This window comes from Epinephelus fuscoguttatus, linkage group LG9 (assembly GCF_011397635.1).
Source record: "Epinephelus fuscoguttatus linkage group LG9, E.fuscoguttatus.final_Chr_v1".
NCBI lineage: Eukaryota > Metazoa > Chordata > Actinopteri > Perciformes > Serranidae > Epinephelus > Epinephelus fuscoguttatus.
The window spans coordinates 30,655,370-30,672,868 of record NC_064760.1 but is presented as its reverse complement, the minus strand read 5'-3'; the positions used below and the strand labels follow the sequence as shown (position 1 = coordinate 30,672,868).

At 43.9% G+C, this 17,499-nt stretch overlaps 1 protein-coding gene across 2 annotated transcripts in view; it reads right to left on the bottom strand.

The window, feature by feature from the left end:
• ppp2r2ba (protein phosphatase 2, regulatory subunit B, beta a) overlaps window positions 1-17,499 on the bottom strand; it is a 57,712-nt gene that overhangs the window by 14,965 nt on the left and 25,248 nt on the right. The window contains exons 1-2 of one of the 2 annotated variants that reach the window (XM_049586169.1): window positions 10,541-11,633; window positions 2,829-2,926 (exon numbers count right to left, since the gene is read on the bottom strand). In XM_049586169.1, the coding sequence (XP_049442126.1) occupies window positions 2,829-2,926; window positions 10,541-10,610 (168 nt within the window). In that variant the 5' untranslated portion in view covers window positions 10,611-11,633. Of the gene's footprint in view, window positions 1-2,828; window positions 2,927-10,540; window positions 11,634-17,499 lie in introns of those variants that run through there. The other variant, XM_049586168.1, reaches the window with a different exon arrangement.

Here is a 17,499-nt window from a genome sequence, read left to right as displayed (position 1 = left end):
CATTACAACCTCTAAGCAACAAACAGTGTATTAGCAAAGTCTTTAAGCAAAGTTTTGCTTAATTTGCTCTGAGCAGAGTTTAAACAACATGCAGGCCCAGACACACGACTCGGCCGTGCAAAAGACTGTTTGAACTGACTTGTTTTAGATCGTAATGTTTTAGTTTTGTGGAAGATCTGAGCATACAACTGGATAAAATAGACTTGGATTATACTGTGCGAGTTGTGTGAGTGTTTGTTTTGATGTAGTTTTGCTGTTGTTGATCATGGCTCCATTTACTTCAATAAATGAGGAATGTTCTCCTTTTCTTCATTCACCATGGAGGCATGCAAGAACAACAGAGTTTTGGTCACAAATAAACGAAATATGCTGTGAGTATTTTAGAGACAAATGGTCAAATGGTCTTTTTTTTTTTCAAAGCTCCAGCCTTTTTTCAATTGTTCCCAATGAGGAGAGAGCATGCCACCGCCTAGAGAAAAAGAGCTGCACCCAGTGTCTTTTTTTCAGAGCATATTTGTGCAGCCCTTTTGTATGCTTCTGGTTGAAAACCTTGGAACTTTTCACAAGGGCGCTGGTGTCGTCACTGCTGCTCCTTCAGCTATTGTGTATCCCGAGCTGTATGATACGTCAGTAAGAATCTATCACAACAAAGGTGTGGGAGCAGATCGGCTAGACACTAAATGATGCTGGTGAGTGTTGCTCTTCTTTGACCATACGTGTTGTAAGCATATTGTTAAAAGTGTAGTAAACCATCTGTTAACATGATGTTATGTTAGTTGCCTAGTTACTCTAGATCTTTGATATTGTTGTCATAGAAACAAAACCGATGTGTAGCACGTCATTAAGGAAGACTCCCAGATGAAGTGTTCTCCTGCACCCTGCCAACACTTTTCTGCCAAAGAAAACTGTAATGTGGACAGAAAACCTTAGTCCTGTTTTCTACACTGTTTCACAACATTACACGTGTGTGTGTGTGTATACAGTATATATATGTTTGTGACTTTTATCAAGGAGGTTATGTTTTCAGCCCATTTTGTTTGTTTTTTAGTTTGTCTGTTGGCAGGTTTACTGAGAAACTACTGGCCCAATTTGATGAAACATGGTGGAAGGGTGCAACATGGGCCTGATAAACATAATGGCTTAACTCTTGGAGTGGATCCAAATCATGGGGCGAGTACACAAATTATTTTTCACTGTCATTAACATTGCGAGACAAGACATTTGGCCTTGGCAGAATAAATGCCATACATTGTTACGTTAGAGCGTTTTTAACTTCTGTACTGTGACGTATGTCAGTACACAATTACAAGAGGGATTTAAAACAAATCCTTCTTATTTAATTGGACCGCTACAACGAGTGTGTGGCGTGATACAGAGCAACAGTGGAGTCTGCTGTTGAGCGGACTGTTGGCTCCACACATACGTCCCTTGGTAAGGAGGAGGACAAGGGAGAGATGAATGATTATTCCTCCACCACATTGTTTTGGATATGACAAAAAAGCTTTAGCCCACTGATATCCAAACACACATCTCTCTTGCTCTGTTAGCTAGCGACTGCAACCCACAGACAGTGAGGTGTGGTTTTACATGACCTTCGTTGCCAGCTAGTCACCCAAAGCCTTATTTGATTGGATTCATTTTTGCAAACCCCACTGAGGAGGATGCATCATCAAACAAATCATTTTACCTGGTTTCACAGAACGAGAAAAGACAGGCATGTTGATGTAAAAATATTCAGATACTTTTTTTAACATATATTAGGCATATAACAAGAGATAAAATCATATTTTTCATTTCATGGAGACTTTAAAGTCCAGTAGATGGGAGTAAATTGTAGAAATACGATGACTCCATTTTATAATCCATATTCACAGGTACCAGTGATCCTCTAGGATAGCCTACACATAGAGTTACTCAAACTTCATGTAGCAACAGATGGTATGGAACATTTGGGCACAGTGGTTTTATGCAAGAACCAGTACAGTTGTAACACCATGTGTGTAAATGATTAAGTTACTAAATCATACTGGTTTGGGTTATAAGGTTTTCTTTCTAAATGTGAATTTAAATTTGACTCAAGTAAAATGTCTTCCTTGTGATCACATATGCTGATCACATATATATATGATCATACATATGCATGATAATTCAGTGTTTTCTGATTTAAATAAATGCATGTTAAGCATGTGAAATATTTCCAATTTAAAAGCAAATAATACATGAACAGCTAATAATGAGGCTTCAGCTAGGTACAGTCATATAGTTTGGAAATATATCCATACATCCATATACAGTGTTTGTGCTTGCAGATTTGCATATCATAGAGGACTGGACTATTGGCCTTGGCAGAGCTCTGGGTGCTCTCCTAGTTTGTTTTATTATTTGCTTGTTCTAGCACTCCATAGCAGCTACATTATATGGCACATTTACATTGAATCAACATTCTCATCGTGCTACATATTTATGGCTGCTCCATTACATGAAATGTAAAAATCTAGACATGCATACAAGTTTTTAGTATCACTGGAAACCTTGACATCGTAACTGGAATTCAGAATAAATTTTGGTGGTTTTAAACAATGCTTCTCCATGTAACATGAGTTTATAATGATGGCTCCACCAAAGCTTCTTAGCGGTCAAAGAGATGTTTATTATTTGTGGTTTTAAGATATTTACTGTTGAATTTCCAGCTAACAATCCTTTCCAATGAAACCCTTGACTGACTACTTATCTAAAAGCAAACAATGCGACTTTAATGTTTCAAGGCTGTCAAATGCTCTCGGCAGAAGGGCAAGCATAATTAGTGTTGCATTGTTGGCATTTCCTACCTCCTGCTCCCTCTGGAAGACAACCACTCTGCCTCCTTTATCCCCGGTGGCCAACAGCTCCCCCGATGAGTTAAACTCAACCGTTGAGATAATGTCAGCTGCAACACAGGAAGCAGAGCAGAGAGGGGGAGAAAATGTCAGTGTGGACGTACACAAAGCTGTCAAGGTATCAGTCAGAAAGAAAGAAAGAAAGAAAGAAAGAAAGAAAGACCTTTCCATAAGATCTGGTAGAGTGACTTCTAGAAAACATGTCAGGGGAAGGGAAGGGGAATCTCGTGAGGAACTCACAGAGGACTCTTCGGCACAGATACCCTAGTTTGGTGAAATATGGGTTAGGAGAAGCCACTGAGTGAGTCACCGCATGATATCAACTAATTCAGCCCCTCGTCTGACTGAAGTGAGTCAATCTGTGTCATTTAATGGCACTCCTGCTTTTTAAAGGACGCTGTCGCCACACTAATAATCCCATTCACCTCTCCTCCCGGCTGCAAGACCCCGTGCTGCTCAGTGACTCTCCTGCTCCTTCATTAAAAAACACAATCATAAACCTTTAAATAAAGCAAGAGCTCTTTGCTGCCGATATGTGTGGCACACTTTTTAACTTCCAATCTTATGCAGTGCATCAACAGAATAGCAAAAATATAAATATATTCACAAGCCGTCGCCAACATTTCTCAGTGTCTCTGCATAGCTACAGTTTGACCAAAAGTAAATAACAGACACCTACCCTTAAGGTAGCTTTTCCTCTCCTCCTCAAAGACATACATCTGCCTGGATTTAGGAGAGGCTAATGGTGACTGTAATTATTATACAGCCCCAAGCTAAAAAGGCACAGCATAATATCTGTCACACACACACACACACACACACACGGACACACACCACAGCAGAGGCTAGCCCCCTGTTTAACAGTGACAATAATATTAGAGAGAGAGGGAGAGAAAAAGAGAGCTTGTTGTTTTGTACCCCCCACGCCCTCTGTGGACCTGCTACTGGCGGAGCGCTGAACAGGAGAGGGGAATGTTGCTATGGAGACCGTTTCCATCTCTAGCGGCAGTCAGAGGGGTGTATATGTGTGTGTGTGTGTGTGTGTGTGTGTGTGCCAATAGCTCTCAGACTTAGTTGCTGATGCTAGCTGTAATTCAGCAGACAGAGCGAGTGCTGCAATAGAGTGAAAACCTGCTACTGCATCTGGGGCGAGTGTGTGCAGTTCAATGCAGCACACAACTTCAGACAATGGAGTCCCTGTAGACGGGCTCATCTCTTCACATAAAGCTGCTGTGCATGGTGGGAATGACTAAGCGTCATGTCTTCCAATGTATGTGTGCGCGTGTCCTCCCCTTGTTTCGTTTAATTGTCGATGAGAAAGCTACATTCAGCGATGACCCCAGAGGGATTCTTATGGCCATGTGTTAATAATGACGTGAGGGAGCATTGGTGGCAGCGTGGGGGTGTGGATCCTAATCATATTTGAATCTATAAACTAATTAATGTTGCACAGACAAGACACACTCTGACCTAATTACAGCCTGGGAGTACCCCACTGACACACCCTCGCAAATGCATGCAAAAAACAGACACTGGATTTATCTCTCTGTATTTTCTGCATCACACACACTCTGTCACACACACACACACACACACACACACACACACACACACACACACACACACACGATGGTGTCTTCCCCAACACCATCAGGCCAAAGCCACTGGTGTGAATCGAATGGAATCGGCTTAGCAGTCAGCATTCTTGAATCAAAGCTTTTCTCTCTCTCCCATTTTGTCCTCCACACTTTTTTTCTGTCTCCCCCCTCTCTCTTCTCTCTCCTCATCATCAACCCATTAAGTCACCGAGGAGAAACAGTAATTGATGGGTGCCATTTAACGAGTTTACACACGGATACATCCTTCAATCATCTCGCAGAATGAAGAATCGGGAAAAAGCCAGTGAAGCTGAAACTCTTTCTAACGTGATGGAATGCCTCCCTAAATTAGATTTTCCTCATGCAAATGTATTCAAGCCAGAAACAGGCAATCTACTCAACCTCAGCCAGTTACAGGGCCATGTTTGAGCGGTGTTTTCTGATAAACTTTCATTATAGGGAACAAACTGATTGGCAGGTGGAGATGCCGGTGGGCGGGGTCTGTGTCATGATTTCCGCTTGCATCAGATCAGATTTTTATTACGTGAGCGTCAGCAGGTTCAAGGTGGACTGGAATTAGCAGCAGGCTGATCAAATGTGTACTTACACTCTCTCTCTCGCTCTCACACACACACAGCTTCATCAGCAGACCATAACCAGATGAAGCCCATAAATCCTGTGGCCAGCCAGGTCTGACGCAGACAGGTCAACGCTTCGTGATGCATCAGATGGATGCTCGAGATAACACACATCAATCACCAGTAATAACACAGACAAGCCTGTTGGCCTGCTGCTGTGATGTGTGTGTGTGTAACGGCGTACATATGACCGAAATAACACAGGCTCTTATCTGTTTCTATTCCCTAGTCTGAACCTCAGTAACCCCGCCTACAGCATGCAATATAGAATCTGGGCTCACACCAATTGGATGGAAACATAGATATGCATTGATTCTGGAATGAAAAAGCGTGCACGAGGAGCCAGAAACACAGGGCGGGGAGAGAGGATATTGAATGTATTTATAGATGCCCAAGCATGCAACATCTATCACGCATAACAGAAAGGGCCACTAAAAGAAAAGAGGGGGGAAGTCTGGGGAGGTAAGTAGGTCAATAAAAGATCGTACAGCGAGCCTCATCAGTACAGAGTGCAGCGAAGACCAAAATAGGAGAACCCTGGCTAACCTCTTGACAACATGTAATCCTGTCAGGGGGTGAAAAAAACAAACAAACAAACTGAGGCTTGATCCTGTGGCACTGGAAAGTTGTGTAAGACAGACAGATCCAAAATAATGTGACTGAATGGAAAGCTAGTTGCGTAAGTGCTGTACAATAATTCCAGGTAGCGGGAGGGATGTGAGCAACATGGTGTCGTGTAAATGCTTTGTTAGACGTTGAGAGGAGAGGATTACAGCACTTGTGCTGAGCTGCCTGCGTCAAAGGATCAGGACGAGGGATAATTCACGTCCATTCTCGCACTCTCTTTTCACTCGCTGCTTTCATTCCTTCTGCGATAATCAACAATACCTATCAATCTGCTTTTTTTTCTCCAGGGACAATAACACTGAAATTTTGCAGCGATAGACTGAACACCTGTCTATTCCTTTATTTCTGTGCTGAATAAGCAGCTGATAACGGCAACAATGGAGATCAATCGAAATTTTGAATAAACCGTGCTACCTACTAGTCTGGTGCCCAGTCATATGATTAAGGGTTTATTAGGCTTTATTAGCTGCACACAAAGCAACAGAGCACAATGCAGCTCTCTTCATCTGAAGAGCATGACTCTTTGTAAGATCTGGAGTGAACAAGCTAATTAACCTGGTTTCTCCAGGATCAGCCCCTTGAGGACAAGACAGAATGTGTGCGTACGTGTGTGTAGTCCCTTTCTTTTGTACGCCCATGTATGTGTGCGCTTGCTTTCCTGTATCCCCACACTCCGGGGAGTGAAGGGTGAAATGGGCGAGACATGTTACTGCTTCACTTCTCACACTTCATTAACACGTCGACGTGGCACACATCTGACTACAGACACAACACGGGACGGGGCGAAAGGAGGAGAAGTGGTGAAAAGCTGTAGGATCAGCGATCGATTCTTGCATGCGCCGACACGAATACCAAGAGGGATACTGAGATCATTTCATATGCTTGTTATTTGGTATTCTCTTAGAAATTGAAGATGTAGGAGGGGGATGGTGGGGGAAGCGGGGGTGCATAGAATTATAATCCACCACCAAAACAAAAGCTGTCTCTCCCTCTCTATCTGTCTGTGTTGCTTTGGTGCAATCCCTTTCATCTCCCCGTTTTCAAGGCTGGAGTGAATCAAAGATTAGATTGCTGCTGCACAGACTGAAATCCTGTATCTACAGTGACCTTATCACAAAAACATGAAAGATTCCGAGTGACGCAGGCTTCCTCGACAGGACACAGGAATTAGCTATCAAAACTTACAAATGTATCCCATTATAAAGTCCAGAAAGGTCAAACACTGCTTAGCCTGCAGGCTAGCAGTGCACCGAATGACTCACGTACAGTACATCTATCACGGCGGCACCTCAAATGACCAGGAAGTCATATGAGAAGTAGGATATTTTTTTGTAATCTTCCTACAGTAGCAACACCACGGGTATTCTTTAATAAATTCTCATTAAATTTTCATGGAGCTGCAGACTTAATAAGAAGCTAATCAGCGGATGAAAGCAGCTGCTGAATAAGGAGTGTGACTCGCCCCAACTTCACAGCTTGCCATTAAGCACCCGCCGCCCCCCACACCAACCCCCATACACACACATGGACATTATCTTTCGTGCGCTACGTGCTGAGGAGGGGTTCGGCGTTTTGAGTGTTTCATAGTGAATAATGGATGGGACCTGAGGGTATGGTGGGCTAAGTCTTTTTATGCCGGGGTCCTAAAGTGTGGCCCCGGGCCGTTTGCCTTGGCACAGGCAACCATAGGCGGTGCTCTGCTCTCATCAGCAGCTGCAATAAAGGCTGCGAGCTCTCTGTTACAGGGACTGCATCAGTATTCAGCAGGTCTGGAGGGGTCACATCACACACAAGCTTGTACTCGCATCACACAGACATATCAGCAGCAAGGCAGGAAGAGAGAGAATGAGAGGAAAGAGGGGGCAGGGGAGAGAAGGTGGAAAGGATTACATGTCCTACCAATAGATCTTTAGGTCATTGTTCCGGTAGCTAAATTGTAAAGGAGCAGAAATCAATACCAGCGCAGACAATAGGTTAGGTCCTGCCTCACAGCGAGGAAGGTATTTACATTTTTACACCCCAAGTGGTTTTCTGCTATTTGACAATTTCATCCATTATAGGAACATCCAAGGTGTAGATTATGAAAATTAACTGAGACCCATGTTGTAGGAGCGTAACAGTCCATTGACTCAACACACACTGATGTGCACAGCTGCAGTGAGACACACACCATCCATTCTATCACCATTAGCGATGTGTCATCCGCAGGCGGCTGGCAAATGCAAATCAGACTGTAAAGCAATTTTCTTTCATCTAGACAACAGAGATGTTCCTGGAAACTTTGCATTGAGGTTGACTTTTTTAAATTTCCAACCATGGATGACCAGCACAGTGTGTGCACGTAACGCGGTCAATGTAGCCGCCCACAGACCCACTGGGGCGTGGGATTGGTGCAAACCAAAGGTCAGCGTGAGTGACATCATTAAAATGTGACATCATTAAAGTGTCCTGCTGCTGTGGGCAAGCACGGCCTGAGGGAAATCCCTACCAGCTCGCCGCCACTCATCAGGGACCTATGTGTGTATGTGTGACTGTGTGTGTGTGTGTGTGTGTGTGGTCTGAGCAGAATGGGCCTGATGGAACATGTGCACTTTGCTAAATTTACGAGGACGGATGATAGACCCAGACACCAGCCTGTATGATCTTTGGCTTCAGACTGACTTCATACCACTTAGAATACAAGGAGAAAACCAGTGAATGGGCACACACACACACACATTCATGGTATACGAGGTGTGACGATCAGTCATAAATTACAGCAATAAAAAAAATAACAAAAGTAGACGTTCCTTGTTTGAAAAGCGCAGATGGGCCACAGACCAGACAGTGCTTCGCTTTAAGGAGCCACATTTTACACCCTGGGTAACTCTCGCCCACTTTTTCTTGATCAAATGAATGACACAGAGTGAAAGAGTGAGACGCTGGAAAAGGGAAGATCCCCTACTGTTTTCTCATCTCAGTGCACACATCAAACAAAGATATCCATCACACCCACTCCCACCCCCACTTCACTTCTCCTCGCTCTCAACCGGTGCCTGTGTGTTTAGCAGTGACAAGGAATCATCTGTAAGAGCGGGAGCGGAGCAAATGATCATGCTCTGCCATATTTAAATGACGAAAGGAAAAAAAATTGAGGAAAGCAGCAGGAGAAATTGTGAGAATGAGACTCTGCTTCCTGAGCCTTGACTTTGTCTCTCCTCTAACCTGCAGTGGCATCAGTAACCTGAGCTGGTGGCAGCTCCGACCCACCCTGCAGCCACAAATACATCCCCTCCATCAACCCATGTGTACTCTCTATATGCCTCTACCTATGCTATGACATCAAATTCTGCACATAATTTGTGAGGATGCGCTATTTGATTGTTAAATTATGGGACTATCCGTCATATTAAATGTGTTTCTTTTTTTGTCAAACCTCATGGTAAGTGGGTGGTGAAATGTGTCTGGTGTGAAAGAATTTGAGGCTGCCCCATGCTGCAGAGACTATAAATAAGAGCTGACTACACTGTAAATAAAACAGTGCTTCGAACTGAACAATATGGATCACCTACTGATCAAATATTTGTTAAAAATGAGAATAAAAGAGAAGAAAACAGACATCCACATTATGCACATAGACTGAAATCTCGTATTAATCTGTGGCTGCGTTTTACAGCATTACATTATGTTTTGTAGATCAGTCCCAGCAATGAGAGGCCTTTAGTTCCCAATGGTTTTATTACCTTCTGATATCAGTCCAGCAGCTAATGTCCATAACTGCCCTGCATAATAAAATAAAGTTATTATAATCAGTGAACGGGGACTGAGGTCGTAATAAGATTAACAATGGTTCTTTTATCTTTAATCAGTGTTTGATGTTGATCAGTGATCTAAGCAGCTCGAGGAGGAGAGGTGGAGCTGATCGGTGGAACATAAGGGAACTATTTCGCATCAATTAGTTAACAGGCTGATCATCAAGGGGCTGATGTGTGGTCAATGAGGAGGAAACACACATGTGCAGGAGCAGCATTTAGAGCAGCGGGGCTGTAGGAAACAGCTATTGTTCAAAGCTGCAGTTATGAGCGTGTACAGTAAAAATATACTGTGTGTTTGTGTGTGTGTGTGTGTGTGTGTGTGTGTGTGTGTGACAGAGAGAGAGAGAGAGAGAGAGAGAGAGAGAAAGAGAGAGAGAGATCCATATTTCAGTATCTCAAAATGAGGGCACCTTCTCTGTCTAATTCTTTCAACAAGTGAACACATGATGAGACAAATCCATTCTTTCATCACTAATTCATGTTATTGTACTGCTTCACATGTTTACTACACAGACTCCAGACGCTGGAGCAGCTGTACAGGAGGCTTTACTCCACTGCTGCTCACAGTACATACAGATTAAAGCCCTGATTCCCCTCGGTCAGGATGGTCATCCTAAAATAGCAGGCATGATGGGAAGCCACCTCATCATCTCCTGCTATTGACACCACAGCTACAGGCTGAGCTACAGGCTCCATGTTTATAACAATTGAGCGGAATATTTCTTTAATGCCCCTAGAGCAGCTTATGGTGTGGGTGAGGTGATTAAAATGCGCTTTAAATGGCATTTACGCACTTTATGGGCTAGATGTATATTTATTTTTATCACCCAGGCCATTCATCCAACAGTGACATTTGCGTAATAGGTATTTTTATGGTTCCTTTAATATTCCTATGCAGTGACTTATCTTGCCTTGATATCAGCATCCCTCCAGCTACAGCCTCAGGTTATTTTCTGTGCCGGTAAAACAGCTTAAAATGAGCATTTTTTTTTTCCATTTTTAAATACCTTCGGTTGCATAGTTGTGGTCGCGAAGGAAGCTGTTGTTGATTTTCCGGGTGTCACTCTCCTCCTCCATTGATAAATCGACTGGTTCGGGATCCTGAACGCGGCAGACCTGCTCCCATCCTGCCCGGTACCGTCAGCAGGCGGGCTGTGGGACCAGCGGGGGGCCTGTCATGGCTCCAGATCTCCGGTGTAATCAACACAATCACGATCAAATGCCTGTGATGATGAGGATGCTGATGATAATGATGATGGTGATGATGATGGTGATGTGCGGGCAGGTCCTGTCCACACCTCAGGGCGCATCCAACCGCCCACCGTCCGCGACGCAGTGACAGTGCCGATTCCAACAGTGGATTTAATACCCTAATTATGATAGCGCATGAGGTCCTCTTGCTTCACAGACATGTGGATCTCCCAAAAATATGCTCATTATCACCACAGAGCGCCTGTAGAGCCAAAATGAAAGAAATGTCTTCTTGAAGGTGGCTGAACTCGCAGCAGCAGCAGAAGCAGCGCACTCCGTAAATCTCTTGTGGAGGATTTGAGTTTAGGCAGGCGAGATTTGCCCCCCTCCCAGTGCCAGCGGGGCGGGCGGGATTATGCGTCAACAAGCTTGCTCCGATCACTTCACTGTTTCCATGTCAGTGTCTCAGCTCCACGCATCTCCAGAGTCGCACCTTCGCCTTTCTGTATCCAAACCCTGCAGGGTCCCCTCTCTCATTCATTCACTCACTCACCGGCGCCTGTGATCCCGGCAACTCAGCTGACTCACTGTGATAGCGCAGAGAGAGCAGAGCTGTGCTGTAGTTACCCACAGTGCTGCTGCTGCTGCTGCTGCTGCGCCTCAGCAAAGGAGGGCCCCTCCCATGCTGCCTGGCGGCTGGCTCTTTAAAAAAACACAAGCAGCAAATGTGACGCTCACTCGAACCACCACCACCAGCGCCACAGAGGAAGAGTTCATATTCTGCTTGCTCACAGCTTGATGGCCACCTACAAGGTTCGTGCGTGTAAAGCCGACAGCTGCCTTATGGCCTGGTAGCAGGTTGCCTCATAAGTAGATCCTGCATCACCATCCCTCCTTCCTGCTGCAGAGGCATCTATACACTGTCATATGCTTTCCTCTTTGCATCTCCAGTTCTCTCACAGCGGCTGTGCACGAGGAGAAGACAACAGAGGCTTTATAGCATGTGTGATAGGAAGCGCATGACATGGCACATTTCCGTCCAAACACTTAAGACTGGGTGCGAAGTTCAGATTCAGAGAAATCAGGGCAGACAGGGAAGGACGAGTTCAGAAAGGGAGAAGACCGCAGAGCAACAAAGAGGGACAGAAAAGAGGGCAGAGAAAATGAAAAACCCAGACACTGATTAATTAGATTAGTAGGGCCGTGTTGTCTGTGCCTCTTTCTGGAAAGATCTCATTTCCATGCTGAGTTATCCAGCCTTCTTCTGGTCAAACTATAAGCTTTGATGAGTGTGTGCGTTGCATCAGTGTGGCTGCACTCACAGTGCATCCCTGCCCTTATCTACTCACTTTACTCTAAATCTCTCATTCTCCACAAAGGGACTGGGTATCTCCCCTGCACGAGCCTCAACACACACACAGAGCAGTGGCAATAAAGAGATTGGAGCCCCCTCTCCTAAATGCATTAGCTCTCTAATCCATGGGACCATTTGCACATCCAATCCTCTGCTCCTGTCCTAATGGGTATCTGGCTGTGAGGGTGGCAGCCTGCTCGTAGCAGAAAAACAGGGCCTTCCTACACATGCTATTTTACACCCCATCACCCTCCAACCTCCATCTCCATTGGAATACATTACAGGGAGTTATCCATGCAGGGGGATAATGAAGGTTGCTGGAGCAGCAGTGAGGGCCTAGCGATTCACATGCTTCCGTATTTACAGTCCTCTGCTCCCTTAATGAAATCTGCAGAGAAACCCTGCCATCCTTGACCCCCTCAGATCTGACTGAGTGGTCAGCGGTGCTTCCTATCTCTATCAATATTTAAACAGGCTCTATGAGGACAAAAGAAACACAGCGCGTTCCTCTTCCACAAAAGACTTCGGCTAAGTTACAGCTGAGCAGCGAGACCAAATGAAATTGAAATGGAATCAGGGAAAACAATGGATTTCGTAGAATGAAGCCGCATGGATGAGAGGTTCAGGTTTGTCAGATTTTGTTGGGAGGCGTGGAGGAAATTACGAGGCAGAGAGACAGACAGATGAAGGGCAGGGGTGGCAGTTAAAGGCACGGAGATATTTGACTGTATAATGAGGGAATAAGTGGGTGAATGCTGCTCGGAGCCAGAGCCTGGGATCAATGCTGCCTCTCTAATAACATCTACCATCTCTCTCCTTGCCCCTGTCCCATTGCCTGTGCATATATGCCAATCTCCTCTCCCCTTAACCCCCCTTCCACTTCTCTTCCCCGCTCTCCTGCCAAAGCAAAATATGAACACGGTGGCTCCTTTGCCAATGGAAAGCATCTCAGAGCAACAGCCCTGACTGGAAACCAGTCTGTCTCTTGAATTGATGCAATCACATGACCTTACAAGTGATCGCAGGTCGATACACACATAGTCTAAGATCCTTCACTCAGAAGGCCTTACGTTTCTGCACCCTATGGCTCATTTATTGCTCCCCTCCCCTACCTCCAGCTTGTTCTCCTCTACTACCTCACTTCTCTCGCTCATTACACCCCATATCCCACTCCGCTGAGTAAAGGGCCAGTGACGGCGCGTCTACAGCCCAGCTGCTGTGTGTCAGACTTGCAGGAAATGCTCGGGGGGCCACCAGAATTGGAGAGCGTGTCCTCAATTCTCCTCAATCGTATGGACAAAGTGGGTTAAATTAGGCTCCAGCAACCCAAACATAGGGACACAATCACATGGCAATGATATTTTAGTCATGCCCAATTGCTTTCCTTGATGTGTGGTAATTGCTTGACCTGGGGATGCCGTTGTAGGGCTACAGGCAGCAAAGACGCTGTCTGCATACCAAGCAGCATACATGCACATACACTTACACATGAGTAGAGATATTTAACCACACGGCACACTTACACTCCACCTTTACTGCAGATCTCTCATAGCTCAAGATTGCAGTCAATGGTATATTGACCACTGGATAATAACTAGTTTATGCAGGGTAGAATATTGATCATTTTCATCTGGTTAATCCAAGAAATATGAGATTAAGATAAATCAATACAAACTCTGTTTAAGGCCAAAATTGTTAATCAAAGTCTGCAATGGATCAAGTATAAATGATGGAACAACTAAAAGTGGAAAATGTATTATTGCGCAGTAAACTGAATTAACTGATAGACAGTGATGCAATTGTAGATGGTGTCTTTCTCAACAGTTAGTAATCACATGGCTGATGAAACCCATGAAATTTTATTAAACACCTTTGAACACAAGATATGCCACTAAGATTTACCAAAATTTGCAAAGTGGAAATTGAAATTTCCCACGAATGTTAGTATAAAATGACTTAATATGAAGAAATAAATGCAATGCTTTTGTGTAAAACTCTGTTTTTTAATAGTTTACCAGACAAAAATGGACTGCAGATACACACAGTGTCTCATCTGCAGCAAGTTTCACAGTGTCTTCAGGTGGGAGAAAGGGTGCAAAATCTAATAGAGTATGTAATCTCACATTGTGATACTGATGTATAAAGTAATGCCTCTGTACTGTCTGTGCTGTTTAAATATAAAATAACCAGTCAGGAATGATTGTTGTTGGCTAATACAGTGAATGAAGTGCCTGTAAAACAAAAGTTCATCATCACAGTGACGCCAAAATCATACAGACAGACTATGTCTTGTCAAATGAAGCTCTGGCGAAAGTTCAGTCAGAAAGACAATACTTTTCATGCTCAGGCTGTAAGTTTCACCCAGCCATTCACTCCTTGCACGTAAGCTCACTCACTATCTCTAGGTGTCATCATCTGGGTAGGTCAATTGAGTCATCAGCTGATTCACAATCAACCAGTAGCACAGCGACATGCCTTCTCTGTCAGAATGTCATCTTACTGCTCCTCATTTTAAATATGGTTCTTTCTCTGCTGTAGTTCTTTCTTGCTGCACTTTCAGCACCATCCACCTCCCCATCACCACCCAGTCTTTATGGATTCATCAGCCTCATATGCCTCAGCAGTCAGCAGCCTCAGAGTCAGCAGCCACCACCAACATCAGTGTCTGGACTCCATGGGGGGATTTATCCTGCTGCCACTCAGATGTCCCTCCATCGTGAAATATCTTCCTCTGGTGTCCAAGAGCCAAAGACTTCTGTTAGATCTTAATCTTAATTTGTACCCTCATATTCTGTATTAAATACTATCTTGACTTCATTCTTCTGTCTCTCCTGATTGAACTAGTCTGTAGCCATGCTAGTAAGGTTGCTCTGCAAGGCTGTCGTTATGAGCTAAATGCTACCATGGCACAATTGACTGACTTCAAATTGGAGTCATAATTATCATGTTCACAAGAGGAGTTCAAATGAACACCCCACTCATATGGTATTCATAACCTATCAAGTGGAATTTTCCAAAAGCTCAGAGTTCACAAGTTGTGACCTGTTTTGCTGACGTTCACTTCATTTTTCAGGGGATGGTAAGTTACGATATTGTAAATTTAGTTGTATAGAGTTGCTCTTTATAATGTTATTGTACATCTGAGGGAAATGTTGATATGATGATAATGATGATGATTGGTAGTTTCGCTTAATCGTCAGAAAAAAAATCTGAAATTTGTCTTGCGTTCCAGGATGTCAACAGTTTCAAATAAATACACATAACTACAAAAATACAAAACAACATTTAACCAAATGACAAGATCCCCAACAGCCTCATCTTTATCTCTATTATTATGCCTTTGCATTTCCTGCATCACAGTAGCTTGCTAAATAGCTAGGGTCAGTGGCTTCTAGAGCTAACAGTGGTGTCCATGTTGCCTAGCAGTGAATTTTTCAGCTTAATCACTTGAATGCCAAGCATATTGTATACGCAACTTCTCATGTCAGAGCCATGAGCTCACAAGTTCCATTTAATGGCAGCAATGCTCACAATGTCAGTGTTAACATGCTGATGTTTAGCAGGTGTAATGTTTTCCATGTTCACCATCTTAGCGTGTTAGCAAGCTAATATTAGCTAATTAGCACAACACAAACTAAAGCTAAAGCTCAGTAGCTGTTGAAACATTTCACTTAAAACACAAATATGAACCTCATACTTACACAAAAGGAAGTCATCAGGTCACCATGTTGAGGAAATGCGCGCAATGTGTGTACAAAATTTTGTACGAATCCATCAAGTCAAAACTTTGACCTCATGACGGCACTACAGTCATTCAGATTAATCCTGCTGTGCACCATGAACAGGGTATCTGTACAAAAACTCAAGACAATCTGCCCAATAGTTTCCAACAAATTTCAGTAGAATGGTGGTAGAATGGTAGAATCCATTGACCAACTGACCAATATTGCCATCCATAGATCCACAAGCGTGGTTAAAAACTCAATCATGTCATAAAGTATTCCTGCTAATGGATTTACACTATTGCCCACAATGTTTTTGTACAGTCAGAGATTAAATGGAATAGACACCGCATGTAAATTTAATGGCAAATCTCTTATGGTAGACAGATCTATATCATCTAATGGTACATACAGTCACAGTGCCCAACACTATGTGAGAGGCCAGGCAGTAGTGATGGGATGCCTAAAAAGTCACTTTCTTCATCTTTGCTGGACAAGGATGAAATCACTATGTGAAATATATACAGTAAAGCCTATTTAGTGGCTGAGCTGATTTAATATGACATCCCTCAGTGAGACACACTGTATCAGAGTGCACTAGCTGAGCTACAGTCGTCATGCTTATATTCTTCACTGCCTGTCGCTGGTTTTAGATCTCCTCAAAGTTGTTAAATAAATGGTGATGATCATCATTCAGTAGCATGAGACTCTCCCTCCAAACATTCATTGCCTCCCATTAGCCATGCAACCCACCCTGGCATTAAGAGGAGCTAAACACATGGGGGTAATAGGATTGCCCTGGCCGTCCATCTGTCAGGGGACTGAGCAGCAGCAAACCCCGGGGACGCAGCACCCTGGCCTGGATACACCTGCTTAGTCTGCCCTTTCTTTGCGCTCTCCTCTCGGAGATATTTGTCCAGTAATAAAACATAACCTCTGTGAGAGTAAAACACATCCATTCAAGTGTGTAAACGCCAGACGGAGTAAGTAAAAAGCTGAAAAAATACCCGCTCTGTGGGAGTTTATAACCTTCTGCCTTTAAATATAATAAAATGCAGCTACTGTTCGGTTAATAGAGTACAGATGGAGATGCATGGCTGTAGCTGGTGAATGAAGAGAGCGCGAAACAGGGTGGGGGAGGAACACGAAGTGGAGCGGAGGGGCCTGCAAGAGGGAAGGAGAGAAAGATAAAAAGATGGATGTATAGTTTTGGCAGAGGGCATTAAATCAAGCCTAGAGGCTGTCCCTAAATCAGCGGGCTTTACTCTTGGTGTCATTCCAATTACATCAGGATGAGACTAATGCTCCATTGCTCCGAGACTTCAGACCAGCAGGATTGGATTTTCTGTTTCCCCCTGACTCTCTTTTCCCCTCCCCCAGCCCACCTCCCCCCCTCTCTCTCTACCTCCCTTGATAATGAATTAATTGAAAAGAATGCATGTACAATGATTAGCCTAGGACGCAGCATTCTGGATGAACATTAATCAACTGAAATGATTTTGTTTGCTGCGACACAGCTATTTTATAGGCTTTGACACACCTCTAGGGTATACAGATGCACACATGACCCATATGGATGTCTACATAAACAGGTACCCTATCCATAAAACACACACACACACACATACACGCACGCAATTCTTTTGGCTGCATTTTAATGTTAGGAGCAGTAAAGCAACAAAAACATTAGCCTGGAGGT